General features: G+C 38.4%; 1 protein-coding gene across 3 annotated transcripts in view; it reads right to left on the bottom strand.

Annotated features, from left to right (window-relative positions):
• ARHGEF7 (Rho guanine nucleotide exchange factor 7) overlaps positions 1 to 17645 on the bottom strand; it is a 135192-nt gene that overhangs the window by 42740 nt on the left and 74807 nt on the right. For all 3 annotated transcript variants that reach the window (XM_011373940.2, XM_011373943.2, XM_011373944.2), the window contains exons 7-8: positions 10586 to 10680; positions 10256 to 10351 (exon numbers count right to left, since the gene is read on the bottom strand). In XM_011373940.2, the coding sequence (XP_011372242.1) occupies positions 10256 to 10351; positions 10586 to 10680 (191 nt within the window). The remainder of the gene's footprint in view (positions 1 to 10255; positions 10352 to 10585; positions 10681 to 17645) is intronic.

Raw genomic sequence — 17645 nt, 5'->3', positions numbered from 1 at the left:
ATTTCCCACCTGGTCCAGTACCACAGCCCCTAATGCGTTTACCTAAAATCTAGATCAATGTACCTAAAATCTAGATCAATGGATTTTCATTTCTTATATTTCATCCACAGATTAAAATTAAGTTAAATGTTAGTATGGCTTATACGTGGACAATTACTTCATTATACAAGGTTTTGTCTCTCTCTTTTTTTTTTGGCTGAGCCTGGCCTTAGAGAGTTTTATTACCTCTCTCAAACCCAATTTTTTAAGAATTCACTATATGTGCTACCACCATATAAATGGCTTTACATTTTATAAAGCCCTCATAATACATACTCACTAGATGGCACCAGCAGAGCTCAGAAAAGTTACATGAGTCATCCTAAGACTAGAGCCCCAGGTCATGTGTCGACACATTTCACACATATCATCATCTAAATCACAAATTAACAAGACAAGCAAAACTTACAAAGATCAATGCAAGAATATGATTTAAGAGTTAAAACAGTGGATTTTCATTTTGGTTCTCTTGTGCTTCTGGAGGTTATTTTTCAGAGTATGATAACATGTAGGCAGGGCACCTAACATGGTGTTGAGCCAAGTGCAAAGGAACGAATGGTACATAGGGCTGCTAATGCCAGCCACTTCCACTTGCAGCCTCCTGGGGAGCCAATGCCAACAATGGCAGCCTAGGGCAGAGGGGGTCAGTCTGTGATGCAGAGTTCACTGTGCAGACTCGAGCCACTACTCCCTCCACTGACACACAAGAAGTGAACTCCAATGACCTGAATTATATGGGTCAGGGCTGCTTCCACAGATGTGCACATTAACCCCAAATCATCCCCAAATAAGCTCCAGTCTTATGCTCTGCTTCTTAATAAGGATGACCCAGGCAGAGTCAGAAAAGTGCTCTGGATCTAACCAAGTCTGTTCTCCAAAGTTAAATATTATCTTTAAATCACCCAGGCTTGCTATTATTTGGATAGTTTAAAAAGACAGCTTTCAAACAAAATAAACTTCATCCTGCAGTTTAAATCTATATTGGTAATAATCTAAATATTTTATCGTGAAAATGTTATAGTAATGGTCTAAACAGTTATCTATAAAAATTTATGTAAATCTTAAGATAAACTTTATAATTAACTTTTGAAAAAATCACTACACAATGTTTATTTAACTCATATGATGATTACATTAAACTTATATACTAAATGAAATATTTTCATCAATAAGCTGAATTCCTATCATGTATAGGGTAAGTAATGGGAACTCAGTCTCCTGATATCTATAATACAATGGAAAAGGAGTTTGCAACCAAAATAAAGCCCAAACATATATGTGAGCAAATGCAAGGGAAGAGCAGAAGGCTGTGAAAAGAAGTGCTATGTGTTCACTGGGTCTGAAAGTGACAGCACAATTGAAAAAGTTAATAGGAAATATGGAAAACGAAGTTCCGGTATCTCCCAGATTAATGGGAAAGAAAGTGAAGATTTGAAGACCAAGACAAGCAGTTCCACATCAAGATCAAAGTAATCAGATGTGGAAAATAAAATAAACAGAAGTAAATCAAAGAAATGATCACAAAACTTAGACTAAAAGACATGAGTCTTCAAAGAGAAAAAGCCCAAAGTACCAGTCTGAGGGATGCAAACAGACCCAAACCAAACACATCAGAGTCAATGTTCAGAGTCCTAGAAATAAATCACTAAAGGTTTTGAGGAGGAAACACAAGTTTTAAAGAAGAATCAGGAATAAGAATGGCCTGGGACTTTTCGACAACACTGAACCTTGAAACAATGGATGAAAACAATTTCCTACAATTCTGTCTCCATCTGAGTCATAATTAAGTATAAACATGGATTAACTGCCTTCCATGCCCTCTTTCCTCAGGACGTACCTAGGAAATGAGGGACTATAGCCACAGAGAGGAAGACACCAGCAGTCAACACTGAGGAAGTGAACTGCAGCAGGATAACAGTCAAGTGACACCCCGAGACCATGCAGCAGGGCTAGAGGTGAAAACGGGAAAGATCCAGTGACTTTTCCTAGAACATTAATAAGTACCCTTGTATATGTGAATGTACTGAAGGAAATGAACATCAATCAGGAACAAATTAGTGACAGGTATAGAGAAAAAAGCAAGCAAACAAAAAATGAAGACAATTACCATCATTGTTATCATGAGGAAAAGACTAATAAAAAGAAGGAAAAGGCATAGTAATTCTGGCATAGAATATGGCTCAACATTTACATAATGCGGTAACCACCTATCCTGGAACAGGCGTGTGCTCCTTATCAGGGATTTTACTATTTAGTTAATTTATCCTTATCTGAAGTCAAATTAAGCTAGCACCTGCACTGCTGGCAGACTCTTCCAAGTATGAACTCCTACGTGGGTTTTTTAATAGCCTTCAAGGATTAGCCACAGTTCTACCTGCAAGACAGTCACTGACTCAACAAATTAACTTAAACTATTTATTCAGACACTGGGAACAATTAAAAAGAGTAAGAAATCTTCTGCCTTAAAAGTTACTGTAATCTTCTTGGGGAATATGAAACAAGAATATAAAGTTTATATAATAGTATAGGTAATAAACAGAATATAAGACAGCCAATGATGCCATAATTATGATATAAACTGCTGCCAGCCCAAAGAGGAGAGCACACACCCTCTAGAGAATGAGCGAAGGCCAGCACCCTTTCTAAGTCACCCAAAGATCAGTCATCACATGCAACAAAGATGCTGCACTCAAAGACACGTCTGATTACCTGCTTTCTATCAGAATCCAGACATCTAAGACACATCTATTTTAAGAATATTACACACTGACATTTGAGCAGGTAATGTTAATACTCAGGGACACAGTGAAATAGTAGGAGCCTGGCTTCTAGGATGAGAGCTCCAGCAGGGAAACCCGAATGCCTGAGGGAATTGAACGTTAACTGTAATGATGGAATGTCAAAATTTTATAAACAAGAAAAGAACACAAGTAAATGAGATATGCACATGTAAATGATTATTAGGGCTGCATAAATATTGCTCCATGTTGTGCCATGTACTATGTTATGACTTCATTTCCCACCTGGTCCAGTACCACAGCCCCTAATGCGTTTACCTAAAATCTAGATCAATGTACCTAAAATCTAGATCAATGGATTTTCATTTCTTATATTTCATCCACAGATTAAAATTAAGTTAAATGTTAGTATGGCTTATACGTGGACAATTACTTCATTATACAAGGTTTTGTCTCTCTCTTTTTTTTTTTGGCTGAGCCTGGCCTTAGAGAGTTTTATTACCTCTCTCAAACCCAATTTTTTAAGAATTCACTATATGTGCTACCACCATATAAATGGCTTTACATTTTATAAAGCCCTCATAATACATACTCACTAGATGGCACCAGCAGAGCTCAGAAAAGTTACATGAGTCATCCTAAGACTAGAGCCCCAGGTCATGTGTCGACACATTTCACACATATCATCATCTAAATCACAAATTAACAAGACAAGCAAAACTTACAAAGATCAATGCAAGAATATGATTTAAGAGTTAAAACAGTGGATTTTCATTTTGGTTCTCTTGTGCTTCTGGAGGTTATTTTTCAGAGTATGATAACATGTAGGCAGGGCACCTAACATGGTGTTGAGCCAAGTGCAAAGGAACGAATGGTACATAGGGCTGCTAATGCCAGCCACTTCCACTTGCAGCCTCCTGGGGAGCCAATGCCAACAATGGCAGCCTAGGGCAGAGGGGGTCAGTCTGTGATGCAGAGTTCACTGTGCAGACTCGAGCCACTACTCCCTCCACTGACACACAAGAAGTGAACTCCAATGACCTGAATTATATGGGTCAGGGCTGCTTCCACAGATGTGCACATTAACCCCAAATCATCCCCAAATAAGCTCCAGTCTTATGCTCTGCTTCTTAATAAGGATGACCCAGGCAGAGTCAGAAAAGTGCTCTGGATCTAACCAAGTCTGTTCTCCAAAGTTAAATATTATCTTTAAATCACCCAGGCTTGCTATTATTTGGATAGTTTAAAAAGACAGCTTTCAAACAAAATAAACTTCATCCTGCAGTTTAAATCTATATTGGTAATAATCTAAATATTTTATCATGAAAATGTTATAGTAATGGTCTAAACAGTTATCTATAAAAATTTATGTAAATCTTAAGATAAACTTTATAATTAACTTTTGAAAAAATCACTACACAATGTTTATTTAACTCATATGATGATTACATTAAACTTATATACTAAATGAAATATTTTCATCAATAAGCTGAATTCCTATCATGTATAGGGTAAGTAATGGGAACTCAGTCTCCTGATAGCTATAATACAATGGAAAAGGAGTTTGCAACCAAAATAAAGCCCAAACATATATGTGAGCAAATGCAAGGGAAGAGCAGAAGGCTGTGAAAAGAAGTGCTATGTGTTCACTGGGTCTGAAAGAACAAGCAGGATTTAACAAGAGGAGAAACAGAAGTGAATCCACAGGAAGGGAAAGGCAGGGAAAGCTGGGTGGGAAACCACACTTCTCAGCCCCCCAGGGAGGAGAGAGAGAGCCTTTCTTTCTGAACTAAAGCATGAGGAGGGGAAGGGGCAAGAGACAAGTCTGATGCCACAGGACAGACAGGAGTCCATCAGGAGAGGGACTACCATAGATATTAAAACTCTGGACTGGATCTTCTAAATCAGCTTTTTTTTCCCCCTACAAGATGTCCCCATTCAAGCACCTCAAAAAAAGGTTTGTAAAATACTGCTGTAAACAAATGAGTGGCACGTATGGCTTCTGAGCAGACTGTTGAACAACAAGGCACATTTCAGAAAGAGCCTGGGCACCATGGTAGAGAGACAGATGCACAGGGGGCCAACTGAAGGCCAGAGCATGGTTAGGACGTTCATGCAAGGATGCACAAAGGACGAGGTGACTGAGCCAGGGCAGTTATGAGCGGTAAGGGCAGGGCAGGAGCAGAGCCAAGAGAGGAAGCCTCAGAAAGGTGTCCAGGTTTTCTAGAAAGAACAGAAGGTGGGCAATTAAGTCTTTAACCTAGATAAGGACAAAGGAAAAAGAAGTCGTCTCAGGGTGAAGAAAGGCAGAGACAGTAATATGGATTCCTGCTGAGCTGAGCTGAAGAGCTCCAAGGAGATTAGCATGAATATATCAAGCAGACTACAGGAAACACAGTCAAAAGAGAGATCAGATCTGGAGTCTGATTTAAGAGGCAAGAGCCAAGACTTGGCTTTGACACCACGATGGTGGCAATTACGCCACAAAAAGTGAGAAGAGAAGGCGCAGGACAGAGTCGTGAGGGTCTGAGGCAGGTAAAACAGGCCAGAAGCAACCAAGTGAGAAAAGGAAAAAAGGTGGCTAAAAACATAAAATCCCTACAATTCCAATCACTCTACTTCCCCAAATTACCATTTATGATGTTTCCTTGGTCACCCAAACATTTCTTTCCTAAGTACTTTTTCATTTTCTTTACCATTGCAAGTGAGACTCTCCTGACTTTTTAGTTTATGACATATATACAGCCTCCTTCTAAGTAACTGATTATCTTATAAGATTTAAAATACATTTTGCTGCTTCCTACCACTCCAAATATAGGCAATGATGGTCTTAACTAGCTGGAGGTTAAAAATAAGCTGTTTTCCCTCCAGCTGTTTTAGAAAAAAATTTAAACATCCACATTAAAAAATAAAATTCAGAATAAGGAACTGAATTATCATAACAATTAGCTAGGTCATTAAATCCACTAAAATGTTTTCTAGTTCCAACTTGATTCCATGGCTAGCCAACTGCCTATAAGCTATCTCCAAAAATAATAGGATGAAGAAAAAGAACCAAGAGAAAGTACAATCTTATCACCATCCTCTACAGAACTTTGCCCAAAGACAGTAATAACTAATAGTAATATCTAAAGTCATATATCCTATGTATTTCCTTTAATGTCCTAAAGTCTGAGGGCAGAGAGTAAAACTAACTGAAAATAATGCCTAAGAACTACTATGGAGAGGGGAAATGGTCTTTCAATTCGAAAGAAAACAGACCTTTCCTTCGGTGATTCACCCATGGACCTTCGAGATCAGCATTAGTTTCATTTATTAGTAAATTACAAATGGCGAACAGGGAAAGGCTCTAATAGAATAAGAAGCAAGAAGAATGCATTTCCACATGGAGAAACAAACCCTCAGCCACCACGACCACCTGCTGACTTTACTTAACTCTCAAAAGGATACACTACCAACCCCTTTTACAGATGAGAAAACTACAGAGGCAAACACCCCTGGGTTATACCTCTTCACAAATGGTTGAGTGGGGTGGGGAGCTACAACTCTCAAATCTCCACCTCCAACCTTATGTGATTCCAGGGCTGGCCAACTATCTGCCTGTCAGATATCCACACTCCAAGGCACACAAACACCTCAAACTGAACTTACTACCTTCATCACTAACAGATGAAGGCAAGACCTTTTCTTAGTCTTGCCTTCATCTGTTAGTGACACCAATACCCTTTCAATCAACTTGACTCAAAAATCAGTTTTTTAACTATCAGAGCAGAAGCTGAAAATCACAGTAGCAGTTTCAACCACTTTTTACAAACAATAGTTTAAACAATGCTACGTAGACCTATCTCTAGAGAAATAAATTCTTAAGATCTACTGATTTGATCTAAAACCATCTATATATTAAATATTTACTACATATTAGAATTACAGAATACCTGGGAATATAAAGAATAAGATACTATCTTGCCCTCTAATAGCACCCATGAACCAGTACCATAATGGTCCAACTTTTGCTCCAGAATGGGTATGTTTCCCTTATAGTCTTCCACAGATGGTGGCATTCCGTAAACTCCACTTCCAGATAGCCAGGGAATAATAGCAGCCGCTACTTGGCAGAATCATTCATAAACTTGTGTGAAACTTTTTAATTTAAAGGTGCCCCATGTATCACAGCTGGACATAAAGCAACAGCAAGGAAACCATGAGATATTATCATTAAAACAACTGGGTTGTACCTGATTAAACTCAAATATACCTTGTCAGCCCTGAGTGTCACCAACAGGGGCCAACACAGCATGAAACATATGCAGAAGAGAAAGGGAAAAAGAAAGGACCTGGAAAATGAGGCTAGAAAGAAAGGGTAAATCCCAGAACATTCAGTGAGGAGTGGTGGAGTGGGTCACATCCACCCCAAGCAACGGTTGTAAGTGCAAAAAAAAAGAACATCTGTAAAGTCCCAGGCACAGGGCTAGACTCTGGGATGCAGCAAGTCAGGCATGCCAGCTATCTCAAGAGCTGCCTGTCAAAGGAGAAATGCAGTAAAGCCAGTTATCTCCGCTGTCTGTCTGCCTTTACCATCGCATCTACACCTAACAAAAAACTAAAGAATTAGGGGATATTTCAGTATTAAGAGGGGGTATTAGAAGAGCATCACATCATTACCAAAATAAATAAGAACAAAATTTGGTACAGTACCAGGGACATTATAAAAAAGAACTTTTGAGATTTTATTTTCCACAGAGTTTAACCTGCTTTTCATAAAAAAATACAAGCAAACCCTCCAACTTACAAATGGGTTTATTCGAAAAAGTCGAAGTCATTCTTAGATTCTCAGAAGTCATTTTCCCATAGAAACAATTTTGTAAACCACAGTTCCATTCCCAGACCATTCCAAAGAGGGGTCTCATTAAGTCATAATGTAATAGCATCTATAGTAAACTGTTATATTATTGGGGTCACTCCATCATTTAAAATAGGAGAACTGCATTTCAAAAATTATCTTGGAGAGCACTCATCATCTCATCCTGCCCAGAGTCCCGAAGGAAGGCGGGGGACTATTCCACCAGAGCAGGGTTGACTCTAGGTAAGAGGGCAGGGGTGAGAATAGTCCTCTGTGGGGAGAACCCACTGGCAAAAATGCTGCTAAGAAGTAAACTGTAAATCACAGATCCTCACCAGGAAAGGGTCCTCAGAGTCAGTCTTTCTCATTACAGTGACCGGAGCTAGGATGTGGGTGACGAGGCTTGGGGGCTCTCAATTTAGGCCACCAGTCATGAGCTGTGTGACCTTGCGAAAGTCACTAAACTTCTTTGTGCCCTGACTTTCTTACCTTTTTAAGTGTTAATGCAGCAAACTGCATAAGTATTTTTTAAAAGGAGCCTACAGTTTGTTTTGTTTTGAATTGTGAGCACAATTACTACAGAAAGCAGGCTTCCAAGGAATCTACAAGGCTGAGGGGAAAACCAGATTTGAGAAATAGGAAAAAGACTGGGTTCTATACATCCAGGAGGTTCCATTTCTGGTTACAGCCAAGTACTGCTATCACACTGACTCTCCTGCAGATAACAAAGAAACTTTGAACAAAATATATAATGGACTACTTGAAGGCACCAGAGAGCCATCAGAAGTAGGAAGATTATGAAGGAAAGCTGGCATTTGGAGAAGAAAAGGGCACAGAACATGCCTCCTGTTTTCTTCGCTTTTAGGCCAGTGTTATGTGGGACAGCTAAACCCCAAGAGAAAACCACGGGGTTTTGTTCAACCTGAGCTGCTGGGAAGCAGCGGGGAAACCCAAGAATGACAGAGAATGCAACCCTGAATTCTGTCTCTGGATTCTGCACAAATCTCTGAAAACTTTCAGAATATTCATGATTAAAAAAAAAGAAGAAAAGAAAAGAAAGAAAGAAATGGCTGATAAGGAAAGCTAGTCTTAAACATTCCATTTGACCATGGAAAATCCAACAGGTCCTATCCATGTACCATAACCTCAAGGAACTTTACCAAAATATCCAAGTCATACCAAATTCAGACAACATAAAGGACTGAACCCCAACTATATATTTGACTTAAAGCATATTACTTCACCACCCTGAACTTCAGTTTTAAATCTATACCGTGAGGATAGTAATATCTGCCCTATTTCACAGGGCTAACATGAGGCTCACAAAAGTATTCCAAAATGTGCTATATAAATATTAATTTATTTAGTCTACATTATCTACAGCCAGTAGGAAAAGCAGAAGCAAACATTTACTTCCATTTGTTCACAATAGGGCTAGACTCCTGCAAAGACCCCAAATTGCTGGCAAATGATCTTCATTCACCAAAAGTAAAGTGATTCTCAAACTACTCTTTTCATGGGCAAGTAATGTTACTTTACGCAAACCAAAGATGCTACAAAAGCAAAAATAATGTGAATTTCTGTTTGAAAGACATTATTTAGTTACACTGGCATTCAGCTTTCCCTGCCACATCTTCCAATAGGAAGTGCCTTGATGAAACTCTGAAGCCAAAGTTAAGGAAGCAAATCTATTTTCAGCAAGGCAAACAACCACTTTAAAGAGTTACTAGCACAGAAGGCAGGCTACCCCTCACCACTTCTAAGATTGAGAAAGATAAATGCAAAAAGCTGAAAGGAAAACCAGAGGCCAATCAGAATCCAAGAGAAAAAAGTTTTCTGGTGGCTTCGAAAATAAAGATAACAGAAAAATAAAATGTGTCACCTTCCTTTATATCAAGTCCCACAGGTAAATAAACATCAAATATCACCTGGTAGACTAAAATCTCAAAACTTTTCATGTGCATTATGATTTTAAGTCATCCAATATCTAGCAGGCACTTAGTATCCTTTAATGTCTGATGTTACTAGCAAAGAATATAAAATAGTCACACAGGAAAAAGTCTGATGGCCAATCATCCAGAACATGCCTTTCCCCTATCCCCACCAAAAATATCTTGGAAAAGTGACAAAAACCAATTCCCTAATACACCAGAATAATACATTATGTATGTAGTGCTTTACAGTTTCTCAGCTTCCTGATGGCCAGAAACAACACATGCGGAAATGATGCTGGGAAGACTTGGCCCTCAAGGGTGTGTACACAATGCCTCCCCATGTAGCTGATGGCGGCACATAAGGATCCAAGCCTTCGGTGCCTCCATGCTCTTTCACGTGCCATCCTCTCCTCTTCTTCAGGGGTTCTTCATTCCCTACTTTCCCCTTCCCCCAATACATTAAAAATCACCACTCATGCAAAGCCTTTCTTTCTCTGAATAGTCAGTAAATCTCTCCTTCAAAGATCATGAAAATTTAGATAGTTTAAAATACAGCTTTTACTATAAAAGTTGATATACCCAAAAGATTCAAAATAACTTCGTGTCTATCTTTAGAAATTTAAATTCTAAAATTATGTTAAACTTGATCTTTTGAATTCCACTTACCCCAATCTGAATTTTATAAATTTTAGCATCTTACTTACTTAGTGCATTCTTCTAAAGACTGTACAAGCATTTGCTGGAAAGAACATATTTCTTCTAGATTTCCCATTAAATATGAAGTGTTTGCTGAACTTAACCTAGAGCCAAGGAAAGAAAAATATATGTAAACAGTTTTACTTATATCCCTTTCCTCTCCCATCCCAATGCCCTACTAAAGCCTTAACCTAATAAACGAAAATTTGCTTATGTTTAAGGCAAACGGGTACAAAGAATTCTGTTCCAGCATTTCACCCTCTATTCTCTGAAAATACAAGACAATAGCCTAAGGTGACAACTATTCTACAGTTAACACAATTCATCAGCTAACTTACTTCTCACTGGTCTGCAATGGCCGTAGATAGGTAGAAAGCACAGTCTGAAGTTCTTTAGAATATTCATTTTCTGTTTCCAAAATATTCTGTAGCACCTACAATAAATGATGAATAAGTATTATTTGACATTAAGATTTATGAACTTTGGAACGTTCACTACCATTTTTCAATTCACACTGTTGTTTCTATGTTAATACTAATGTGTTAAATAGCACCACTCCCTGTGATTAACTCATAAACCTACATAATAAACTATTAAGGATATACCACTGACTTCATCTTACTACCAAGCACATTTGACACAAGTATACCTAGAATAAGGCTAGAATTCCATCATCAGATAAGTAATGCCAAGTCTACTTAGATAAAAAGGAGGAACCAATGATAATCACAAAAGCACAGATGCATGGACGAATCTCTAAACACTGTGTTATGTAAAAGAAGCCATTCATAAAAAGCACATTCTGCATATTTCATTTATAGTAAGTCCAAGAGCAGGCAAAACTAATCTACAATGGCAGAAATCAAGGGGGGTGGGGGAGTGACAGTGGGGAAAGGGGTATGAGATAAATTCCTGGGTGATAGACATGTTCTATATCATGATTTGAATAGTTGTTGCACAGATATATATACTTGCCAATGCTCACTGAATGGTACCCTTAAAATCTATGCATTTTAACATATGTAAAGTATATTCAACTTTTAAAAACATGTATTTTTTTAGATTGCATCTAGCAAACCTAAATCGATTTCTGGGAACTACAAACCTTCAGCAGAGAATATGATAGTCTCGTATCACCCTATACACATTTAAAGGTCTACCAGTGTAAAATTTAAAGGTCTACCAGTGTAAAACAACCTTTAAACAGCCACTACAAGCATACCTCATTTTATTGCACTTCACTTTACCATGCTTCACAGATGGTATGTTTTTTACAAATTGAAGGCAAGACTCTCCTCCATTAGGAAAAAGGTTATGACTCACTTTATTGAAATATTCATTTTATTGCAGTGGTCTGGAACCAAACCCACAGTATCTCCAAAGTATACCTTTATTTTATTTAAAGATAGCAAAGTGATTACAAATCAACCTCAAAATTAAAATGTTTCCCGATAACCTATATCTCAGTGCAATAAATTTAGCCAAAATCACTTAACAATTCTTAAAAATTGAAAGATAAAGTACAAAACAGCTGAACTAAAACATGAGCCTCTTTCCATCGCCAGAAGCAAAGGCTCCTCACAGGGCAAGGCGAGAAGGCACCAAGGTCTGCAGGTGGAGCCCGGATGTACTTGGACTAATTACCAATGCTTACCACAATGCCAACACCAAGCAGGGTGCTCTACATACAGTATCTCCAATGCTCACAAGACTCTTTCCTTTTACAAAGGAAAAGACCAAAGCGTAGAGAAATTAAGTAACTTATCTAAAATCAAACAGCTAGTGAAGAAGCGGAGCCAGAATGTGAGTCTAGATCTCTCTGACACAGCACCACCCAACACTGCCTTCTCCAGCTATCAGACTAAGGGTAGGAGTCAGGGATCCTATGAGACCTGATATGATTAAAAAAAGTGAAATCCTGTCCTCAACTATCTTTTTCATCCCACTCTGTTAGAGAGCCACTATCATCTTTTATCAGAAAATCATATTACATACATTTTCTGAGGATCTACGTCACGTACTAACGCGCTATATCTTCCAAAACTAAATTAATCATACAAAAGAAACTGTACAGAATAAGTCTATCGAACACAGTTTTCTCCCCTTGATTTTTGATAATCAAAATGTATGTTTAAATCTTCAAGAAAAAAGTAATCATTAAGCTAAAAACTTACAGCATTAATACACGCAACGTGATTATTCTGCTCTCTATTGTTTTCTGTGAACTCTGAGGAGTACAGTCACTCATGAGTAAATGCAAACCTGATTAAATAACTTACATACTACGCTAAGTTGAAGAGAGTCAGAGGTTCTTTCACTGTGACACTGTACACTGGTTTCGCTCTTGAATGGGTCTATTCATGGAAGATGGCGGGGGGGGGGGGGTGGAATTGGCCCGGGGGAGGAGGGGCCACTTCAGAGTTCATTCCTTTGTGGGGGAATCTGAGTGCTGATCCTATGATTACAATGTCTTCCTTCGAAGAAATACTCATTAGACACAAATGTCAAAGGACTGGTGGACAGAGAACACAGTGTGACACCAGCCACTGCATCATCAGAGAATTATACTTTAAACCAGATCTTATCCTTCAAAAATAACATGAAGTAAATAAGCCAAGTATAATGGGTCCTTCAACTAAAAAAATAAAATGTCACAAAAATGTAAGACAAAAAATCCTTTTTCAATGTTAAAACAAAGGTTAAACTATGTAATTTCATGTCTTAATTACAAACATTAGGAACGATTAGCAACAATGATTAGAGCATGCTTAAAAACCTAAACGCCTATTTAATAAAACAAAAATAACAGTTCCCAGGTGACATAAAAGGAAAACTGTGAGAAAACATCACTAAGGATGAGTGGGAGAATAAAATGATGTTTCTTCAATGGCAGTATTAAAAATGCAGATATAAAAGCTTCCCATAAGAATATACCAAAAACGATCCTCTGCCAAAAAGCTACATTTATTAAGACAATTAAGTTGGCTTATTTCTACTAATAATAAACATTACCTTCAAATAAGTGCTAAAGACAAGTTCTGTAACACTCTCATCCAAACAAGTTACACTTAGTTTCTCCACCAACGCAGGACCAAGACTTCGCTAACTGAGTCATGCTGACACTGACTGTCCACTCTGCCAGGCCACACACATCCCTCATCTCTAAGCTTGTCAGAACATTTGCATACTCCAGTCATCACCTTTCTTCCTTTTCTTGACTGCTGCACACTCTGGCTGCTGCAGGACCCCATGAGACCTCACAGCTCCGTTGCCAAAGAAAGCTCCATCACACGAAGGCTGGTACTAGAGAATACGTGCAGTTTCACAGAAAGAGCAGCCTTCACTCCACAGCCATGAAGAACAACCCAGGCTGAGCTCAGCCAGCGTGAGCTCTCCCTGAGGCATGAGGCGTGGAGAACCAAGTCCAGTCAAACAATGGTGCCACACAGGAGCAGGACATCAGGCAAGCCACACAAACAATCCCTGAACTGTCAGCCATCACAGCAAAGCAAAACAAAGGACCACTGATTTCATTACCTTGCAGACACACAGAAACTCATTTTATTATTACCATTAAAGGAGAGCTTAGTATCGCTGATTTTACGAGTTACAATTTTCATTGCCAATTTTGGTAGGTGTCATTTTTTATATATTAAAAATGAATAACATTAATTTTTAAGGATTTAATCCAGATAAGATATAAGAATATCATCATAAACTAAAACCAAATTTCAAAAACATAATCCTGGCTCATAAAAGCACAATAGGAAAAACTAAAGAAGGGCATGACTGTTCCAACCCCTCTCCCACCCACCTAATCAGCCCCTCGTGGACCACAAGGAAAAATAATCATTGTACATTTCCTTTCAACCAAGTCTATTTAAACTGTATTTAGTACTTAAAATTTCAAAATAAATTATAAGATAGGACTTGAGCCATTAATAACCTATCAACCTCTAGGGAAAGGAGAGGAAGGAAGGGCAGTGCTGCTGGAGGAAGCAATTCCTACAGCCCCTCCTGACTCCACAAATCTGGAAGCCATAAGGACGCAGAGAAGCAACCCCACTCCCATCCCCGCTGGATATTATTGATTTAATGTAGTTTGTTGATCTCTGCATGGTCTTAATACTTAATAACAATAATTCTCAAAAAAAGAGTTTGGAGAGGCCATGTTAAATTTATGTTACTGTACCTTTTGAAAGGTGTTATTATAGTATTTCTAAATTTATGGATTCTCAAGGTCTTAGGATGTATTTCTTCCAAACACTAAAGGGTTACTAGACAGCAGCTACAGCAAAAGCTACTGGTCCACAATGATATGTCGCCACAGGAAACTGGCCTTAGCAAGCAGGCTGATGTGCACGACCATACCATGATGTGCGAAGACCAGCCTTGGGAGCCCTGGGCACAAATCCTGGCTCTGCCATGTCCTACCTGGGACTGTACCTGTCTACAGGTCTGTCTCTTTTACAAAAGGGATTTTATGGGGTAGTGACAGAGTCTCAAGAGTGTCAGCTCCCTGACTTAAGGTAGGAAGAAATATTACAAACCACCTAGAACTGCCTTCCAACCTGGAATCCTATTTGGCGCTACTTCTTACATAAGTCCGTTAGTCAGAAAGTAATTATTTTACAAGACAGTCTTTCCCACGATTAAACAACTCAAGTCTTCCTTCATTCATTCACCAAATGTTTAGTTTCCTACTCTGTGCCAGGCTTCTGCTACCACCTGAAAATGTTACTACAGATCTTGATATATATAAAACAAGGAAATTATATAAAAATAATGGGAGCAAAATTTGTCAGACTTCAGCAGGCCCCTCACTGTCGATATGAAATGTGGAAGGGATATAACAAAGGAGGGCAACAGATCTCTAGGAGAGCCGCAGGAAACAAAGCTGCTTAGTCATCTATAATCCCCAGGGCACATGCAATAATGGACCTTATCCACACACAGGCCCAGGCAGAGACATCAGATGTCACATGGTAAAGGTGGAGAGAAGCAAAAGGACAAGGTAAAAGCAGCAAAACTAGGACTGAGGTTAGGCTGCTCGGTGTAAACTACAATGTCGGATCAGAGGCTCAGGCATTCTCCTGGCACAGCATGCAGAGGTTCCAGGCAACCCAAGGAGCAATGGGGAAAGACAGATGCACTACTTCTCTGAAGCACAGGAAAAGTCCATGGAAGTTTGCAAAGGCATTTTATGAAAGATGCACATTTATTCTGTACATTTATTAAAACTAATGATTGCTACCTATTATACCATATTTGCAATGTTTCAAAGGCAAAAGCTACACTGCCCTTTCATGATATTTGGCATGAATGGAAGGAGAACTATTTGCTCTTCTGATAAGGAATACTAATGTAACACACTCGCTAAAAGTGAGTGTTCAATAAAACCTGAAACATAAAACCACACTGAACATGTAAGGTCTGAAGGACCTGAACTTACTAGATCAACATATTTAAGAACTTTCATCCTCTAATGATGACTGAGGAAACTCCTGATCCCCTAAAAGAGGTGACTCGACCTTTCACTTTCTAGGGGTGGGCCTCCAGCTTCTACAATATAAGTGCTTTCTCTGATCTCTATAGGTTAAGATGTCTGTCACCATTCTGTAGGTGCAGCTAATGTTCTTTCGTTGTCAAAATCCATCAAGCTCAGGCATGTCACAAACAGGTTTCCTTTAATTATATGATCCCATCACCCTTAACTACAGCTCTCCTAGGGAATCCTCAAATGAGATGCCTGTTTGCAAACAATAGTATAGTGGCCTCGATGGTGTCTGAAATCTCAAATGCTCTTAAACACTCTTCCTAATAACCCTGAAATCCCCGTAAAGGCCAAGTACTTCACTAGACACCTTAAGACCAACTGCTAATCCTCTACTACAAGGCCAAGGACAACACTATCAACTTCATTTTCTAAAGAAGTGACTATACAGACAGTTAGGGGCTTCTACCAGGCCAGCCCACGACAGGGCACACAAACACTACACACAAAGCCTGAACCCCCTCCATTCCATCACCTAAAGCAAAAGTACTCCTGATTATTCACTGACCTAAGACACTGAAAACAGACTGATTTCAAACAGTTTTCACATTAGAAAATAAAGGTAACAGTGATGCCTGGCTCTGCCACAAAAACTAATCAACTATTTAAATTGTCTTGGCTTTTTTTTTCTTCCTTTATCACTCTCCAACACCTCAATGCCCCTACCTGTGGTCTCTGGTGCCAACATAATCTTCCAAAATCACTACCACTTGCATTACCAAGCAATAAAATTCTGCCACTCAAATGAAACCATTCTCTGGCACACTCCGTTCTATTTTCTATAACATTTTTGCATAATTAAATCACATTGCCTATATAATTTTATATTCTGCTTATTGCATTTAATGTGAAAACACACTTTTGATATTAAGTGCATTTTTAAAAATTATAAACAGATATAACTCTGTTTACTTAACCATTCTTGTACTACTATATATTTAGGCTGCTTAAAATTTATTACTATAACAAATAATCCTGTGAAAACACCTTTGCATAAATACCTTTAAATACATTTCAGGTAATTTCTCTGGGATGGATTTCAAGTAGTAGAATTATTAAAGCACTTGAGCATTTTCAGAATTCTATATACACCTGCCATATTACTTTTGAGAAACCCTATAAAAATTAGTATTTCTAGCATTATTAAAACTGAAGATTTTCTTTAAATCTCTGCTCACTGGTTACATATAATATTGCTATCAAATTCTTTATGGTAACCTTAACTATTTTGTCAGCGTATGGACTGAATGTTTATGTCCTTTCAAAATGCCTATGTTGAAGTCTAAATCCCCAGTGTAATGGTACTAGGAGGTGGGGCCTTTGGAAAGTAATTAGGTCATGGGGCAGAGCCCCTTGATAATGGAATTAGTGTCATAATAAGGGGATGAAGAGACCAGAGTTTGCTCTCTCTACCATGTGAGGACAGGACAGAGGGCAGCCCTCTGTAAACCAAGAAGAGGAACTTCATGGAAAACTCAACCATTCTAGCACCATAATCTCAGATTTCTAGCCTCCAGAACTGTGAAAAAATGTCAGTTTTTTTACCCACCCAATCTATGGTATTTTGTTACAGCAGCCTGAACTAATTAAGATACAGCCATCAGTATTTCCCACTTTATACTGCTTCCATCATTTCCTATTTAACTATTAATCTTAATGTATTTGTCTTAATGAGCTCTTCGCACATTAAAAATAATCTTGTATTATTATAACTTGCAATTAACTTGTAATTGGAAATTTGGTTTATACTGTTTGAGGGCAAAGAATTTATTAAACTTTTATATAGCCTAATCAATTTTAATATTTTCCTTTATGTTTACATTCACTGTTTTTAAGTTCTAAAA

The sequence above is a fragment of the Pteropus vampyrus genome, unplaced genomic scaffold (assembly GCF_000151845.1).
Source record: "Pteropus vampyrus isolate Shadow unplaced genomic scaffold, Pvam_2.0 Scaffold236, whole genome shotgun sequence".
Taxonomy (NCBI): Eukaryota; Metazoa; Chordata; class Mammalia; order Chiroptera; family Pteropodidae; genus Pteropus; species Pteropus vampyrus.
This window is presented reverse-complemented; position numbering and strand designations above follow the sequence as displayed.